General features: G+C 46.2%; 1 protein-coding gene across 2 annotated transcripts in view; it reads right to left on the bottom strand.

Moving 5' to 3' along the window:
* The window catches only part of SKI (SKI proto-oncogene), an 89,014-nt gene extending 86,189 nt beyond the window's left edge, over positions 1 to 2,825 (bottom strand). For both annotated transcript variants that reach the window (XM_081341404.1, XM_081341405.1), the window contains exon 1: positions 1,472 to 2,825. In XM_081341404.1, coding sequence (XP_081197530.1) covers positions 1,472 to 2,446 — 975 coding nt within the window. In that variant the 5' untranslated portion in view covers positions 2,447 to 2,825. The remainder of the gene's footprint in view (positions 1 to 1,471) is intronic.
* Between the last annotated feature and the right edge of the window lie 14,911 nt (positions 2,826 to 17,736).

The following is a 17,736-nucleotide window of genomic DNA, read 5'->3' as shown; positions in this document are numbered from 1 at the left end:
GTGTTTAAGTGCTGGGTTAAAATTTCTCCCTATGTGAAATGCTAAAGAGACAGAGGGGAGGAAAAAATAATAATCCACCTTGGATTTCTTCAAATCAGCAATAATGGATAATATGGCAACTCTCTCTCCTGTTTGGTAGGAGAGAGGCAAGAGATTAATTAACTCCTTCTTTCTTTCAAAGTTCATGCACTTTATAGAGTCCTGAGATTTACTGCAGATCGACAGAACACACCAAGCAGTACCATTCTCCATTTTTAAGAAATGCCACTGCAGCAAAGCAAACCCTTCTGTGTGCCCTATGTAAATTGAACCATAAAATACAACATAGAGGAGAAACCAGAAAGGCAAGGGCATATAAGAATGCAGAAAGACACAATGGCTTTCTTTGACCCAAGGACACAGGCACAACTGATTCCAATTTTGAGACTCCCGCTATATTCCCCAAATTAAAAAGACAAAGGATTTATTTTGATAGAAAAAGTCACTGCACTCAGCTGGTTCCCAAAGATGGACAAAACACTTTATGCAGAGTCTCCCAAATCTGTATCTTTCCACTTAATTTTTACTTGCAAACCTCATCCAGAGTTCTGATGTATCTTTTTTGCACATCTGTAAGCCTCATTTACACACCAAGGGTTCTGCTTCACCCACATTACTGCAAACTGAGTTTTGGCACAGCATAAGCCGTGTGCACAAAGCCCATTTTTGAGATTCACACACACAAGAGACACAAGGCAGAAGTACAGACAGCTACAGGCTTACTTAAAAAACCAGCCTTCCCCATCCCGAGGAAAGGCACGGCACGTAGCTTAGATTTACACTCCATCTTTTTTACCCGAGCAAATACTCCAGACAACTTGCTTCCAAATGGAAAAAAAAAGACCGCCTGGCACTGCACAACTGCCTTAAGCAGATCCAAGAACACCCTCTACGTTCACTCACAGACCTCACATAAGTCATATTTAACTCCAGAAAGGTCGAAATCCCATAAGCCCCAACCAGGTAGCAGGGTAGAAAAACCGACCCGGGCGCGATCAGGAAGTTTGATGGATTGGCTATTTCCAGGGCTTTTTTCCTCATAGAACGCTCAGAACGGAGTTCCGGCACCTTTTTTGGACGGAACCTTGTAGGGTAGGCAAGGCGGGTTGTATGACGTGTGTGAGTTCCGGCACCTTTTTCTTATACAAAAAAAGCACTGGCTATATCCAACGTTTGCCAAGACGTGACCGTGCCAAGCACAAGCAACTTCGCCCCCCTTGCAGGGAGGGCTTTGGGCTTACAGTTCGAATCTCTCTCTGACACCAACCACACCGGGTCCGATGAAGTCCCAATTGCGCGGCGTTATCCTGGAGCCACTCCGAGTCTCCAGTTTATCAGCAAAGTTGGCCTCCTTCTCTCCAAGGAAACACCTGGCCACGAGTCCTTCCTCCCTCCACCCACCCCCCCAAAAATAAGAGATCTCTGGCCTCACCCTGGCTGCCTTCCTCTTGTACCGATGGCTGTAGTCGAACTTCTCCTTCATCTGGTCCAGGCACTGGCTCAGCCTGGCTTTCTCCTCCTTGCTGGCATAATCCTGGCTGAGGAGGATGTAGGCTCGCCAGTTGGCCGAGTCGAAGCCCCAGTGGCAAGTTCGGTTCTCCAGGGCTTTGTGGGAATGGACGACAAACTTGTGCGGCGGGTACATGAGCCGGCAGTCCAGGCACTGGATGCAGGGGGCGGCGGGGCTGCTGTAGAGCTCCGGCACCAGCAGGCCCTTACACTTGCCGAAGCACTCGTGGTAGACCTTGAAGCTCCGCTCGGTCAGCTCCAGCTCCAGCGCGCCGGCGGCCAGCTCCTTCTTGCAGCGGCCGGGCGGGAAGGCGCCGCCGTAGAGCAAGGCGTTGCAGAGGCGCTCGGCGTCCGTCTTGGTGATGAGGCCGCAGGAGGGCGCCGAGAAGGGCAGGATGCCCATGACTTTCAGGATCTCCAGCTGGTCGGCGGTGCAGCGGGAGCAGTAGACGTGCAGCTCGTCGCAGACCGAGTTGATCTGCTGGAGCGAGAAGTCGCGCAGGACCGAGTTGAGGATCTGGGGCAGGCAGAGCCGCTTCTCGCCGCCCACCACGAAGCAGGAGATGGTCTCGCCTTCCAGGACGGTCTCGCAGCGCTCCGTCGAGCGGTCCGAGGGCATGAAGAAGGGGCCCGGCATCACCGGCGGCGGGGGCGGCGGGATGGCGGGCAGCGGCGGCAGGGCCGGCTCGGGGACCACGGAGGAAGAGGAGGAAGAAGCCGCCGCCGCCGCCGCCGCCGCCGCCTCCTTGGCGCTCTCCCGCTTGTAGAGCTCCTGCGCCCAGCGGGCCGAGAAGGCGGCCGGCCCGCCCAGCGAGCTCATGGAGCTGAGATGAAACTGCTCCAGGGTCTTCTGCAGGCCGGGGTGAGGCTGGAAGCCGCTCCGAGGGACCGTCTCCATCTTCGGCGGCTTGCCGGCCCCCCCGCGCCCCGGGTTCCTGCGGCGCCGAATTTTCCCTTTGGCCTGGGGGGGCGCCCGGAAAACGCGCCCCAATTCCAGCCTCGGGGAAGGAGAGGCGTCTTCTCTCTCTCTCTCCGGCGGGGCGGGCTCTTCCGAGAGGGGAGGAAAGGCGAGCGCAGGTGGGGGGGCGGCAAAGAACACCAGGGCACCCCCCCTCCCCAAGCCGCCCTCTTCGGTCCGACGGGACGCCGCTGTCTTCTAAGGCCACCGAGGCTCACATCGCCCGTCTTTCTTCCGCCGGGATGCGCGGGCGCTTCGTCTCGGGCTCCGCTCTCCCCCCGACGCCCCCGGCCTCCCAACTTTCTGGGGGGGGGGGCAAAGGAATTTCTCTCTCTCTCTCTCGGCCCCCGGAGCCAACGAGCCAAAAAGAGGGCGAGGGGGGGGGGAAGGCGAGAGAGAGAGGGGGAAAAAGCTAGATCTTCGGGGAAGGGGCGGCGGGGGGGTGGGAGAGAGGGAGAAAAGTTATAAAAAGAAGGGGCCGGAGAGAAAGCGCTCCCGGCCGAGCCAGCGAGGTCCGTCCGACTCTGGGACGGTCGGGGGAGAGGAAAAGAAAAGCCCCCCACCCCAGCCCACCCCCAGCCACCGGGCGGGGGGGCGATCCGAGCGCAGAGCGGTCCGGAGGCGAGAAGCCAAAAAAAGGGCCGGTTAGCGAGCGCGGGGCGCGTCGTCCGAGGTCCGAGCGGCGAGTCCTGGCGGCGGGGCAGCGGCTGCCTTTCTGCCCATGGCCCCCGAGCGCGGGGCAGGCGGCGGGGGTCCCTGCGAAGCCGGGGAAGCGCCGCCGGGGCTGCCGCCGCTGTCTGGCGCGGAGCGGGTGGCCTTTGATCGCGGCTGCGCCTTCCGCCCCTGATCGCCTGCGATCGTCTGCCCGCTCCAGCCCAGACTGAGCACGGGCGGGCTGGGCGCTGCTGCCGCCGCTGCTCCTCCTCCTCTCCGATCGCCGCCGCCGCCTCCTCCTCCCCTCCGCTTCTCGGTGTCTGCTCAGCTCTTGAACGCCAGCCAAGAATGTGACCAACTCCCCAGGCTGGGCTCTTCCAGGAACCGGCGCCGCCTCCCCCCGCCTCGCTGCTGCTGCTGCTGCTGCTTCTCCTCCTCCGCCGCCTGCCGCCTCCGCCTCCTCGCTCAGCAAAAGGCGAGCGAAGGCAGGCACATGCGCGCGGGCGCGCGGAGCAGACAGAGAGCCAGAGGGAGGGGGGGAGGCGGAAGAGCAGCCCCGGCTGGACGGCCAAAAGCCGCCTGCCTGCCAGCCAGAGGGAGCAGCAGGAGGAGGAGAGGAGGAGGAGGAGGAGAATAAAGCCTGCGGTTGCCAGACCTCAGGCCTGTGCAGAAAGGCGAGCGGCAGGGCAGGCTTTTTGCGCTTGGCTTCCTTGAAAGGAAAGGGGTGGGTGGGTTTTTTTGCAGGTGGAAGCACGTGGGATGCCCAGGCATGCAGGCACGCAGGACCGCCCACAGTCCAGGTGTAAAGGGGGACAGCTTGTGGGTCACCCCAGGCCTCTAGGGCTAGCCAGGCATACAGCGCTGCCTACCACCTATCCCTTACACAACCTGCTTTGGCAGGGATTCATCCTGACTCTTACACAAAGCCTCCCCTGGGCGGGAAGGATAAATGCAGGAGGAAGACGCACCGATCCGCGCCTCTTCCCTGATGGATGCCAAAGCAGCCACCGTGCGGTAGAGCCGGTTCTGCAACCGACACACACACGCATGTCAGGGCTCACCTCTGAAGTGTCCTTTGCAATAAGGTGGCTGGAGGGGGCTGTTGTACAAGGCGGGCAAAGACGAAGGCGAATCGATTATTAGAAAAGATCTGGTGAAGGCCGGCTCAACGGTACCTGGGGGTAGCGAGGCCTAGTGGCTTGGCATGGGCTCAGTCAAAGAAACTCACTGGGGGGGGGCAGGAGGAAGGTTTGATTCTTTTCGACCTACCTCACAGGGCCGTTGTTGAGGAGTCGTCTCAGGAGCATTGCCTGCAGCTCCTGAAGAAAAAGCAAGCCAAAAATTAAACCTCAACAGAGGGGCAAATTGCAGGTTACATACAAGGGGGCCTAAGTTAACCCAGGAGAAATATATTGCGAGCCCCACTGCAAAAGGCATACAGCCGAATTCGGGAAGTGGAATGTGGGAAAGATAATCTGTGGTTAAACCTCCAATCTCCCTCCGGCTCACTTACACCCTAATACAGGTAGTCCTTGAGTTAGAACTGTTCGCTTAGTGACAGTTTGAAGTTACAGAGGCATGGAAAAAAGTGAGCTAGGACTGTTTTTCTCACTTGTGACCGCTGAAGCATCCTCACATTTTAATTCATTGGTTTATACCTGCAATTAAATGTCGTCAACTGCAGCCTCAAGAAAGCCCCACATTTTCAGCAGACTATTATAGGAGTTCTACCATCCATAACTGTCTCACCAAAACAAAAGCATTTTATATTTTGTAGCCACTTTCTCTTGGTCCCAGGTAAACAAACTCTCTATATTCTTTTAAAACGTTACACTGCTTATTATGGCGCTGTAAAAACAAAAACAAATGCAAAGGTTTCCTCCTCGTATTTTAAAGGCGAGGCAAAACATGCAGAGATTAAATCTGCCGTAGGGGAAGAGGCACTAAACTGAACATTCTTTTTTAAGATGACAAGATTAATTTGCCGGTCCTCCTAATATTTAATATAAAAGATGCTCACCTTTCTTATCCCAATTTATGTGGGAAAGATCACCCCCTACTGGTGTGGATTTCAAACTGTGAGATTCCGTCTGTCAACTTTTTCTTCCTCTTCCTGCACCGGTTGTTACGTAGAATTACTTCATGCAGATGCTACAGCTGATCCTCCACAACTCAGCCCAACATTTCTGTTGCCAAGTGAAAATTTGCCAAGTGAATTTTGCCCCATTGTACGACCTTTCTCGCCACAGTTGTTAAACGAATCGGTGCAGTTGTTAAATTAGTCACAAGGTTGTTAAGTCAATCTGGCTTCCCCCGCTGACTTTGCTTGTCAGAAGGGAAACACTGCAACCATCATAAATAGGAGTCAGTTGTCAAGCGTTTGGATTTTGATCACGGCGACAGTCACAATTGTGAAAAACGGTCCTAAGTCGTTTTTCCCCAGTGCGTTTGTAACCTTGAACGGTCACTCAATGAACGGTTGTAAGTCAAGGACCACCTGTGTTTCTAAATATCTTAATCATCCAGTGGAGTTTTTAACCTTTGTTAAAGGCTCGTGTCCCAGGAACAGCCGCAGTGCCATGGAGCTTGTTTCTGAAATCTTCAAATCTTAAAACATCGCCAACCAACGTGGAAAGCAAACGAAAAGGGCAACAGAGAAAGTGCGTCAAATGACCTCCTGACAAGCTTGGCTTTGCCATACTTCCATTTTATCAGTTACTGAACATCCGTGACTGCAACCCAGTTTCCATTTTGTCACCTAAACCCTGACTTTCAACATCTGGCGTGCCAAGAAACCTCAAATAGACAAACTATGGGTGAGATAAGCCTTCAGCCGCTCTATCACTCCCACCCAGTATCTGGATCTACAGATCCAGCTGTTGGGTTTAAGAAAAGACACGGGATCAGAAAGAACGGGATGAAGGTTTGAATTCACGTCTTCTGTGGTGGCCGAATCAAGTGGCATTCATTGGGCTTGAGAACACACAAAGCATCTGAACTCACAGAAGCCACAATGCAGCCTTTGTTTTGATAACAATCGCAAACTGAAGTCCAGGAGGAAAACAACAGATTATTTTTTTTAAAACCAACACAAATTTAACGCCCAGAACAAATGGCAGCGATTGAAGGAAAAGATATTTGTAGCCTAGAATCTTAGAAAGGGCATCTCGGTTGATGAGCCAACGGGGTCCATCCAAGTGATTTTAAAACTTTGCTCAAAATTAGAAAATATTTGCCCCATATTTGGGAAAGTTTACTCTCAGTATTTTTCAAGAGTTCAGTGGCTTGGAGGCAACAACCTCCAAGTGAGGTTTTAGGGAGACCGCAAAATTCATTTAACTGCTTAGGAACAGGCCCCAGGAAGTGGCCCCTGCTTTCAGCCTAAAAGCAAAGACACAGGAGGAAATAGTAAAGGCGTGGAAGAAGGAGACGAGACAGTACAAATGATTAAAGCTGCAATTATGGCTGGTTAGGACGAGAATGAGGGAATGGCTGCCCACAACAGAACAGCAGACAAATAAATAAGCTTCACTTCTCTATTTCTATGGCATAAACAGATGGAAGAGGGGGGGGGGAGAGAGAGAGCCATGTCTGAAAAGGACCCTTTCAGTGGGCTCAACAACTACTCATAAATCTCATAAAGTGGATGTACCACTTTATCCTGATTATTATTCATCTATCTTGAACTAGAAAGAGGAAGGAAGGAAGGAAGGAAGGAAGGAAGGAAGGAAGGAAGGAAGGAAGGAAGGAAGGAAGGAAGGCTGGCTTGGAGGAAGGGCTGTAGCCCCCTACTATTATTCTCTTTCGTCCTTCTTGGCTCCACACCCAGCCACTTCTGGCACACAAACAGTCTAGTAAACTTCTGAACTGTTCAACCCTGTGGTTGGTGGGTGCTCTTTCTCTGCCTGCCAGCTCCAGTCCACCCACAGATTCCTAAAAGCCCAGAACAAAAATCAAAGCAGAAGGATTCATTCCCCCCTCCCCCATATCTAACAGGCTGTTTGTTTCTTGGGTTCTTCCTTTCCCTCGCTTGCCGGCAAAACGATGAGCTCAACCCTTGACACTGCAATCCCTTGCCCCCTTCTGTGTCTCCAGTGAGGAAAACAAACCGGCCGCCGTGGGGTGGGGCAGGGTGGGAGCATTCGCTGGAGCCGACCTCCTGCTCTACCAGATGTTCAAAGTGATGAGAAGGGTTGACCAGATGATTGGGCTTTTTTTGCGATGACCCCACGGGACAGAGGGAGGTTAGGGTTAGGGTCTGGGAAAGAAGAGGCAACAACACTCTGCCAGCCCTCCCTTTAAAGAAAGATCTTAACCCATGTGTGTGATGGGTGGAAATATATGTGAAAAACCAGCAAATACTTTAGTCAAAGACTCCCTGCAGATGTTGCTCTACTAGTCGTTGCCGGGGGTGCTGCTTCATCGAGTCAACCTTGTCCGAAGACTTTTCCGCAGTCCAGTGGCCAGCATGACGCCACTAAGCGCTGCTGCCTTCCCACCAAAGTGGTACCTATTTATCTACTCGCGCTTGCATGCTTTCGGATTGCTAGGCTGGCAGGAGCACACATTTTAATTAGAAAGTAAGTATGGCCTTGTGTAATAGTCTTGACTAATTATCAAGATCTTAAGGTGTCTAACAAGAATAGTCTAATTTCCCCCTATCATTAAAAGGCAAAAGTGCCTTGAGCCAAATTTTGACTGTTGTGACTTCATAGAAACATTCATGCAATGTTACAGAAGTAGTTTGCCATTAACTTCATCCGTTATGTTCTTTTTTTTAATTAACCAGTTTTCTGGCTTTATGGCTGTAATAAATGATTTGATTTGAGCATTCAGTCTAGCCCACAGGCCTGGATTTTCCAGGTCAGTCTCTCCTCTTAGAACTAACCTTACTTAGTTTTTAAGCCCAGATCAAGTTGACTAGTTCTTGCCACCCGCTTCCTGGCTTTAAAAAGAAAAAAAAAAGGCAGGAGAAGATGGGAAAAATTTATGACTCAGGCTCTGAGAATGGCTCCCAATGAGAACAAGAAACATTGGATTAGACAGCTACAAAGCAAAAGGATCTGATCTGGTCTAAAGGGCCTTCCTGTTGTGGCTACAGCCTCCAAAGCAGCTGTCCTGGTCTCAAGACGCTTAGTAACCCCTGATGGGGGAGACATTTTTTTTTCCCCCAGCGTGTCTTGTCTACATCTCTGAGCAGCTGCCCCTTTCTTTGAACAATGCCAGGGGACAAAAAAGTGTGCAGCCATTTGGTTCTTCTCGGTGGTTAGAAACATACAGCTGCTGTTGAAAGGACCGAACAGGAATTTCCAAAAGGTGTCTGCAACTTGCAGACAGCTGTGGTCACAATCACCTGGAGGCTTGAGTTATTAAGTTATGTGGAGCATTTTTGCTCTGCTTTTTAGAATAATAATAATAATAAATCCTCCCAGATCACCCATCCAGCAGCTTCCAGAAGGGCCACTGGACCTGCCTTGGAGACGGGAGCCCCCGACAGAAAGAGAGGAGGAGGAGGAGGAGGAGGAGGAGGAGGAGGAGGAAGGAGTAAAGCAACCAGCTCAAGGGCAGCTTTTGCCCCAGGGAGGTTTTTTGCAAATGGAGCCCTCTTGTCGCTGCTTGGGAAGCAGCAGTCGTTCCATCTCACTACCGTCCTTGTGCGCCACAAAGCAGATATTCCCAAACACGTTCATACAGTACGCGTAGCGTATTTTCTTTAAATTTCTGCAGCCTCTGCCCTTTTCTTTATTAAAAAAAATGCCAGGGCAGAGTGACTTTTCTGCTGTTTCTGCCCCGCCCCCCCCCCCTACAATAAGCTCTCTCATTTGGACTGAAAAGCTAAGCAAGATCAGTCTGAATAAGCATCTGGAAAGGAGACTTCCAGGAGATAATAGGGATGAAGGAGAGATCACAGAAGAAGGAAACGGCATCACTGCAAACATTATGTCTGTGTATGTTTATGTATATCAATATTATAAGTATCTATGAAGTTTCAACTCGAGTAAGACTTAAGAACGTAAGGCCTGCTCAACTCGGCCAAAGACCAGCCTAATATATCATCTCATTTCTCATTCTGGCCGGTGAGTTGCTCTCTCCCAATGTGCTGATCTCGATGAGTAACCAGTAAAGATTTTTGTGGCTGGGCCTAATCCAGATTCTAAGCCAGCCAAGTCAGGGACCATCAATACATCTTATGGCAGTAAATTCTACAGCCAGCACCGTTCTCTCCCTTCTTCCTTTTCTCTGGTCTGAAAAATCCCACAGAGGAGCTTTGTAAGACCGATTCGTAAAATTTGGAGAGGGGAGAAAAATTCTTCTTATCCTGTCAGATTTTGGCGTGCCCTAGCCTGCCTCTCCCCTCTTCCAAAACGGAAAAGCCCAAATGTGGTAAGCTCTGTACCCACCCCGTGCCTTTCCGTTGCCATGGAGTTTCATCATAACATTGGGTTTCATTTCTCCATGACGTAATTGTCCTGTTTTCCTTCTTGCACTCAATTTTCCACTTACTCTCCAAGGTTTCGGCGTCACTTTTCCTCCCCCGTTTAATTTTTAATTTTATTTTTTGCTCCGTTTGCAACGCCACTGGGATAAGAGTTCACATTCCCGAACAATCCTCCTTTTCAAAAATCAGGTAGGCCAAATGGGACAAGCGTCTGTAGGGTGTGTAGACACGTCAGGATCGTGATCAACCCGGTCAATTCTCCCTTGCCAGCAGGCAAAAAAATTGTGCAGCTCCCAGTCCTTGTGCAGCAAGGAGGACATCCCTGAAGCTATGGAAAAATCATGATCTCCTCTTTGCCAGTTCCCAAGGACGGTAGAAAGACACCTCATGGAGTCAACACAACATAGAGTGTGTTGATCATGGGTTGTGAGGCTGAGAGAGACAAATTCTTCAGCAACAAAACTTACATTATGCCATACGCACGATGGGTCGGTTGACCAAATATTGTGGTTTTCTATCTTGGATACTTCACGGAGTTGTGAGATGCAGTGCTAAGGGTCTTTAGCTGGTCCCCAGAGGAACAGCACAGATGCTCTTTGCTTGGCTCTCTCTCAATGTGTTGTCGTTCTTGATGGTGATAGGGAGTAGCCTAAATTTTCCTCCTTAAGCCTCTCAAATTGGCTCCGGTTGCTGACTCCTACACAAGTTCTCCTACACAGATATAGCATAGCAGTGAGGACGCTGGAGATGGAAAAGACAGTTCAGATTCTAAACTCCTATTGGCTTGCCTCCGCTTATCCACAAAGCTCTTTGAGCAGTGTACTGAGCAGAACTTGCTGTTCCTATTTTGTTACCAACCACAACATTGGCAGAAAGCTCACAAGGTCCAGTCGATTCATTTCTAGGAAACACCTAAGTGTCTCACGCAGAGATGTTTGTTTTTTTTTAAAAAAAAAAAGATGGTGTGCATTCACATTTTAAGCTGTCAGCAATTTGGGTGACCTCAAAGCATCCTCGCATGTTATGCTGAGAACTCCATGCCTTTCTGCCTTGCCAAAACTGCTCAACCCAGCATTGTTTTTTCAGGTCTGGCTAAACAAACACGCTGTGAAAATACAGCACAAGCCACCACCAGCTGGATCTCTCTAGTCCTCACATTTGGTCACGACCATCAAGCCTTAATGGATGTCTCTCTCTCTCTCTTTTTCACCTTGAGCCAAAAGCCAGCGCCAAGCATGCTCTAATTTCCATCTGCAGTGTTTTAGTTGGAAAAGATAAGTGACAACTGCAAGGCAGCAAGGAGCAACCAGCGTCAATTGCTTCGAGTCAGAAAATGTTGGTAGAAGTCAGCCAAGAACATGAAAAATATCATTAAAGAAAGGGAGAGATGAAAACGGCTAAGGCTTCGGTGCAAACCCACCTATGAGGCCCAGAAGCCTTTTTCTTGCCCAAATTAAAAAAGAAATCAGGATCAGTCCAGTAAAAATTAGCACTTAAAAAAAAAAGATTTTGTCTCCCAAGAGTTGCAGAAGTTATGATACAAGCCCAACATTACCATTGGGACTGGCTTATATTTTTTTGGCATTTTCCTTCTTACTTGGCTTTTAGGATGTCTAACACAATGACTATTTCTTATCCTAAAAAAAATAAAATGCCACTGAACTGTAATATGTTCCAGCAACCACAAAAATGGCCCCGTTGCGGCATGTGGGCTGCCCACTTCTTATGGGGGAAGTCAAGGGCAAATTTCAGAACCAAAACATTGTATAAAAAGTACCTAATGAGTAATTAGTCAGTCTGATTCAGACAAAAACTCCCCATTTGAAAACAGATTGATCTTACTATGACGCAAACTAAGAATAGATTTTTCACCATAATTTTGGCCGAAAGAGTTTGCAAGCTGGTGGGGGTGTCTGTGTGTCACATTTGCTTTTGGTGATTAATATCATCTGGATGCCACCTCATACGGAGAAAACTGACATAATTACTGAAATTTACTCCACTGAAGCAGTTATCTAATCCTCAGAGAGGGTGCCCTAAGAGCATCCAACCGGGAAGACCACACTTGTTTTGTGCAATTTCCTAGGTTTAATGAACCAAACACGTGCCTGGTTGTGTTATCTTTCGCTTCCTGAGACAGGGTCTGTGCTCCTGAAAAGAAGACTTGGCAAGAAGTGTCAACTTTTCCAACTACCGTTGCAAAGGGTACTGATTTTATTTTTCACGGGCTGCTGCGTACAACAGTACAAGAGATCAACCTGGGGTGACGTATCCCTTCAAAGGAGGATGAAGAAGGACAAGTCCCAATTTACATTCACCCTGCCCCTTCCTTAAGTCACATTTTCAAACAGGAAGCCAGGTTCTGCAGCTTCCTGTTCTCACACCCACTTATTCTCTCTCTCTCTCTCTCTCTTTTGAGATAAAGTGATGGGAAAAAACCACTCTCTTCACACGGTGCCCCCTTACAATTCATTTGGGTCAGCCCTAATGGATTTATTGCTCTGTTATAGATATTGGGGTTTTTTTGTGTGTTTTCTTTTTGCTTGTGCAAAGGCCTAGTTTTTAAAGAAAACAAAACTATTTTTTAAAAAATAAATAAGGACTCAGCGCTTGTTCTTGTTGTCTTGTTCCCTCCCTTCTTCTTCATGCGGCAATATATCCCCCAGTTGTTTGTGAGAGTAAAGGACATTTGCTTAAAATACATTTACAGCATTGGCTGAGAATTGCATTCCATCTCTGTGGTGGGGTTAGATCAGCTTTCAAATCCTTCCTGAGGCAGGTCGTATGGTAAGCACCTCACTGTCTCCTCAAACCAGTTTCCCACCGATAGGTGATCACCAAACTGTGTGGGTTTCATTTTTAGAAATAATACGGCGAAAATCAGGTGTCTTTTTCTTTCTTCAGTTTTTATATAAGAAAAAAATGAGGTTTCTTTCAAGTCAACCTTCATGAACTGTATACTTCTTTTTTTGCCAAATAGAAGTGCTTCGCCATTGCATCCCCCCCCTTAAGATTTCCCCCCCCTTTTTTCTAATCTAATATTTCTAATATTTTGCGGGGCTCCTACAAAGACAAAGGCGTCAATCTATTTTCTACAGCACCAAAAGGCAAGACAAGAAACAAGGGATGGAAACTAACCAAGGAGAGAAGCAACCTGGAATTAAGGAGAAATTTCCTGACAGTGAGAACAATTAACCAGTGGAACGGCTCGCCTCCAGAAGTTCTGAGTGCTCCATCACTGGAGGTTTTAAAGAAGAGACTGGACAACTATCTAACTGAAATGGCATAAGATCTCCTGCTCAACCAGGAGATTGGACTAGAAGGCCTCCACGGTCCCTTTCAACTTGTTATTATTATTCTACGAGACATTTGTACCAGCTTTATCTCACCATTGCAGCCTACACATCCAGGTTAAACTGGACAATTCCACACCTCCCAGCTGCTTTCAGATACCAACAACATGCAATGTTGCCAGGTTCTGCACAGCAGTACTTAAAATTCCTTGGATGATGACCTGACCCATAAACAAGACTTAATGAGCATCTAGTTCACCATACTAGAATGCTCTGTAATTTGATATAGTCTTCCCCATACTAACCTTTATGCTCCCATCTAATGGTCCCACCCCTCCTTTTAGATTCTTTTGGACTCTTTCTAAATATATACTTTGTTTTTCATACCTGTATTTTTATATCTGCTAGCTTTTCATATTTTTAAAGAGTCTCGATGTATGGTCTATATAGCTTTTTAAGTGGCGGTGTCCTACCCTCATTGTGCTGGTCTATGACCGTAATATAGATTTAATAGATGGTTAGTCCTTTGATCAGCTCTCCTTACGCTGCGTTTTTGGATCTGAAAACATAGATGGAAGCTTCTAGGCAAAATACGAAGAAGTGGCTGTGATTTTTGTTTGTTCTCTTGATCAGTTTTACTGGCTGCAACTTTGCAGATTGATATCTTTCCTGAAAATAAGAGACAGACTCTACTCAGCTGCTGCATTCAAAATTTGCTATTTGCCCTTTTCTATTCAACTTCACGTTAAGGGTGCCTTTTTTTTTTTAATTCGAGGTGAGAAAATCTTTCCTATTTCCGTCACTTGTGCTCTTCGTTAACAACATGGCCCTATTCTCCCCTGCAGACTGGACAAAAAAGGTGCCTTTTAATAGGTTTGGAAACATGCTATAAATCTTAACAGTTGTTCGTTAACAACTCTTGAGAGTTGCTAATGTGAAGTTGTTGCGTTTAGCGATTAGTAGTCATTTCGCATTTATATGTCCGTTAGCTGTAAAATTAAACAAGTTCATTTCCTAGCTTACAAGGGTGATGTTCTGAGCAGGTGCAAAGATCTTATTCAAACTCAAAGCTAAGCAATATTGTTCCGTATCAAATTCAAGGGATGTGAGGACGGAAAATGTATCCTCATTATTCTGAAGATCCCAAAAGCTCAGACACACTAGAGGGCTGATAGTATAAAAGAACCGTGAAATTCATATTTACAATCAGTGTAAAGCCACATTATGGATTCACCTGTCAAACAAATCGCAAAATAGGCAGCTAGATTTTAATGGAGTACAGGCCACATGGACTACAGTTTACAATGGGCAGACCTAGAAAACAGAACTAATTGATTACCTCAGGGTATGGCACTATGCAAACGCAGCCATCCAAAAGATACTGAATTGATCACAAAAGGGAAACAGCCAGCTTAACATTCCAGAAACTTCACATGGATGTAGAGAGGGCTTTAAATAACCCGATCACAAATCATTAAGGGCATAAAAAGATCAGTAACTCTGTGCTGAACTGGCTTAGGCAGAATTAGAGTATTACAGTCCACAGAGTTAATTACCACGAGTCACGTCCAGGCATTCTCAACCAGATAAAATGATTTGGGACTCAGAAGCAGCACTGTTTGTATTCAGCACACAAAATAACAAAAAGTATTATTTGTTGCAAAATATATGTAGTCCATGTGTTTGGCCTTCATTTCTCTCTTTCCCCCCCCCCCCCCGATAAAAAGTATTGAGTAGTTTCAATCTGACAACTGGGAGATCAAGAATAATGTAATCCACGATCCCAAAAGTGTTCAGTTGCTTTGCAGCATAGATTATTTCTGGGATTTTAAATAGGATGAATGGTTTAAAAGAAAACAGATAAAGGAATCAAGGTGGAGCAGAAAAAAATGAACTATTTTTAGCTTCTGGGTGTTAATTATTATCAGCAATATATGCATTTATTATTTCTGCAGAAAATTACACCAAGCTGTATCTTATCCAGTCCAAACCCTCAAAACTTTGGGCACTTTACCTCCACTTTCTTCCAAACCTAATGCTAATTAATCTGCCAGAAACCAGCTAGGTGAGACAGATTTTAATTATAAGGGTGCCAGATTAGCAATTTTTACTATTTGGGGGGAAACAACCTGATGGAATGGGCTGACTTGCAATAATGCAATCTGTACTTTTTTTTAAAAAAAAATGACTCATAGTTTATTCTTTCCCAGATTGATGATTTTTTTTTAAAAAGGTTTTATGTGCCATTGAGGAAACATTGGGCTTTGGAAGGCAGCTTCTTAAATTTGCATTCCAAGAAGCTTGGGTGAAAGAAGAAAGCCTGGTTAGCGATGTCAAAAAAGAGACCGATACCCAAGCCACAGTCTCTGGAATTTTTCAATCCGAATCAGACAAGATGATTTATGAGAGACTGATATTACTGCTAACACATGCAGAATCCATTCTAACAGATGGAAGGTGAAAGCCACATGGAGCTAGGTGTATGTTTGCCATTAGGAACAGAGTTGCGGTGCCAAGGCACGTGTTTTTTTTCTTCTTCTTCCAGATTGTGTTTTCTTTGCTATCACCCACCGATGCCCGTTACTAGCCAGGAGAAAGCGCGACGAATCATGCGACTTCCCCCATCTTGAAAAAGAACAAGTCTGGAGAAGAGAGAGAGAGAGAGAGAGAGAGAGAGAGAGAATGCGAAACAATGGCAAATGGATGGCTTTTGGGGAAGACTCTGAAGTTCCGCTGACAGTCAGCAAAGGAATGTGAAAACAGATGGCTTGACTGGAGCATCTCACAACTGTACAGCCAGAGAACTTCAGCTGGAGCTTCAGAATATTTGTAGCTCTTGAGACTATCTGTGACTCAGCCACTCATGCCAAGCAGATTTGCTCAGAACACGTTCATGCCATTTTAATTCCTCTTCGGCAATTGCAACACTAAGCTTGCATTTTTAGTGTTTTGCTTGGCTGTCTGGAGGATTCTGGACCACCCTGAAGGCTGCTCAGTTTCTAGGGGTGGTTATTAAGGCGAGACTCCTAACAGCAGCTTAGTGGACAACAACAACAACAACAACGACAGTCTGCTTTCTCAGATTTTAAAAAGGTCAGGGGCTGAATGGAGACCAACTACGTAGATATTTGTTTTTAAAGCAACATAGGGGCAATTGAAATCAGCAACTTGATTTAACTTCTTGCGTGCGTGATCTTTGACGTAGTGCAAGCTGATGTTTTTGACGGGTAAATGAGTCAAAAAACAGAATCAGGCTGACATTTTTTTAAAACAAAAACGGACGGTCCCCTCTAATGCTTTTATTCACCTTCATTGCAAGATGGTCATATTTAACTTTACTGCCGATATCGCAGTTTGGATCGCTGCTTCAGACTTCAGGTCAGCATTGAAGTCACTCTCCTAATGTTTATCTCGAGGTATTTCTTTTTCCAGTTTGAGTATAATGTCAGCAATGGTGCTGAAGGCATCTGTCTTCCACTGAAATAAACCTGGCCCTGTCAAAGAGCTTATTCTGGTAAATAGAATTACATATGTATTTAAAAAAATAAAATCCAACCCCCAGCCTTTGTAATGAGCAAAGTCTACTTTTAGTCAAATCATCATTTTTTCGGGTGGACATCTTTCTAATTAGACACTTCAATATTTTTTTTTATTATGAAAAATATACCTCTTACCTTCTATCGTTAGCACTTCCATTTATGCTTTCTTCATTTTTGTGCCAAGGTCATGGCTGGAATCTTATCAGTGAGGACAATTCACCACTGGAACAGCTTGCCACCAGAAGTTGTGGGTGCTTCATCGCTGGAGTTTTTTTTTTAGAAAAAAACTAGACAGTCTTTTGTCATGTCACTTGTCTGAATTGTATAGGGTCTCCTCCAAAGTCCCACCTCTGTTCTGATTGACACATGCACATTATGCAATGTGTTATATACATAAAAGTGATACAATGTATATTGTAATAACAGAAAGTTTTAAAAAAAATCTTTTCATTTTTGCAATCTTTCTAAAGGGACACATTCGCCCACATGTTGCATATGGTTCCATAAACACATACTGCAATGATTCAGTTTTGTGCAACACTGTCACAAAATATTCTGAAGAACTATTTACAGTTCAGGCAAACATAACTGTTACTAATCATGATCATATATGATTGCACACGCAGAAAAGCCTCCAGATGTTCGACTCCCAGTTAAAAAAACTGGAATAATAATAATAATAATAATAAAGTTTTAAATGTATTTCTTGTGCCCCCAAGTGGCAAGGAGTAACATCTCAATTTAAAGGGATCTACTGTGAAAAAATTCTGGGAGTTAGAAATGAAAGGCTTAATAGAGTAATAACAATTGTCCTTTATCATGAGGGACAGGAAAAAATCAGACTGGTAGTAATAAAAGCTACACGTTAACTTGAAAGAAAATCCCGCTATGTTTTTGTGCATTTTTAATTATTATTTAAAAAACTGTTAAAGCTTTTGTTACAAATGTAGAAAAATGTTGCACATCCAATGTTTATTTCAAATTTTATGGGTTTAGTCTCCTCCCCCCCCCCATTTTTGCTTTTCTTGATCTTTTGTTTTGTTGTACTTTTAAGTGGCCAAACGTGGAGGGGTACAAATCTATGAATTTAGTCTGGGGTTTGTGCGTTTTTCTGTTTTTATTTTTGTATTTTTATTGTACCTGTCAAGTCACCCAGAGCCTGTTGGACAGCGGTGGGGTAAGGAAAAAAAAAAGAATAATAAATTCAAATAAAATCAACGATACAATTATTGTTTAGCTCCTGTTGTACAGTAGTTCCACGTCTGCATTTTTTTGTTGTAACCCAGAAAATGTTGAACTACGACA

This window comes from Vipera berus (assembly GCF_964194415.1).
Source record: "Vipera berus genome assembly, chromosome: 17".
Taxonomy (NCBI): Eukaryota; Metazoa; Chordata; class Lepidosauria; order Squamata; family Viperidae; genus Vipera; species Vipera berus.
Note: the sequence above shows the minus strand (reverse complement) of the source record. Positions and strands in the feature narration are given on the sequence as shown.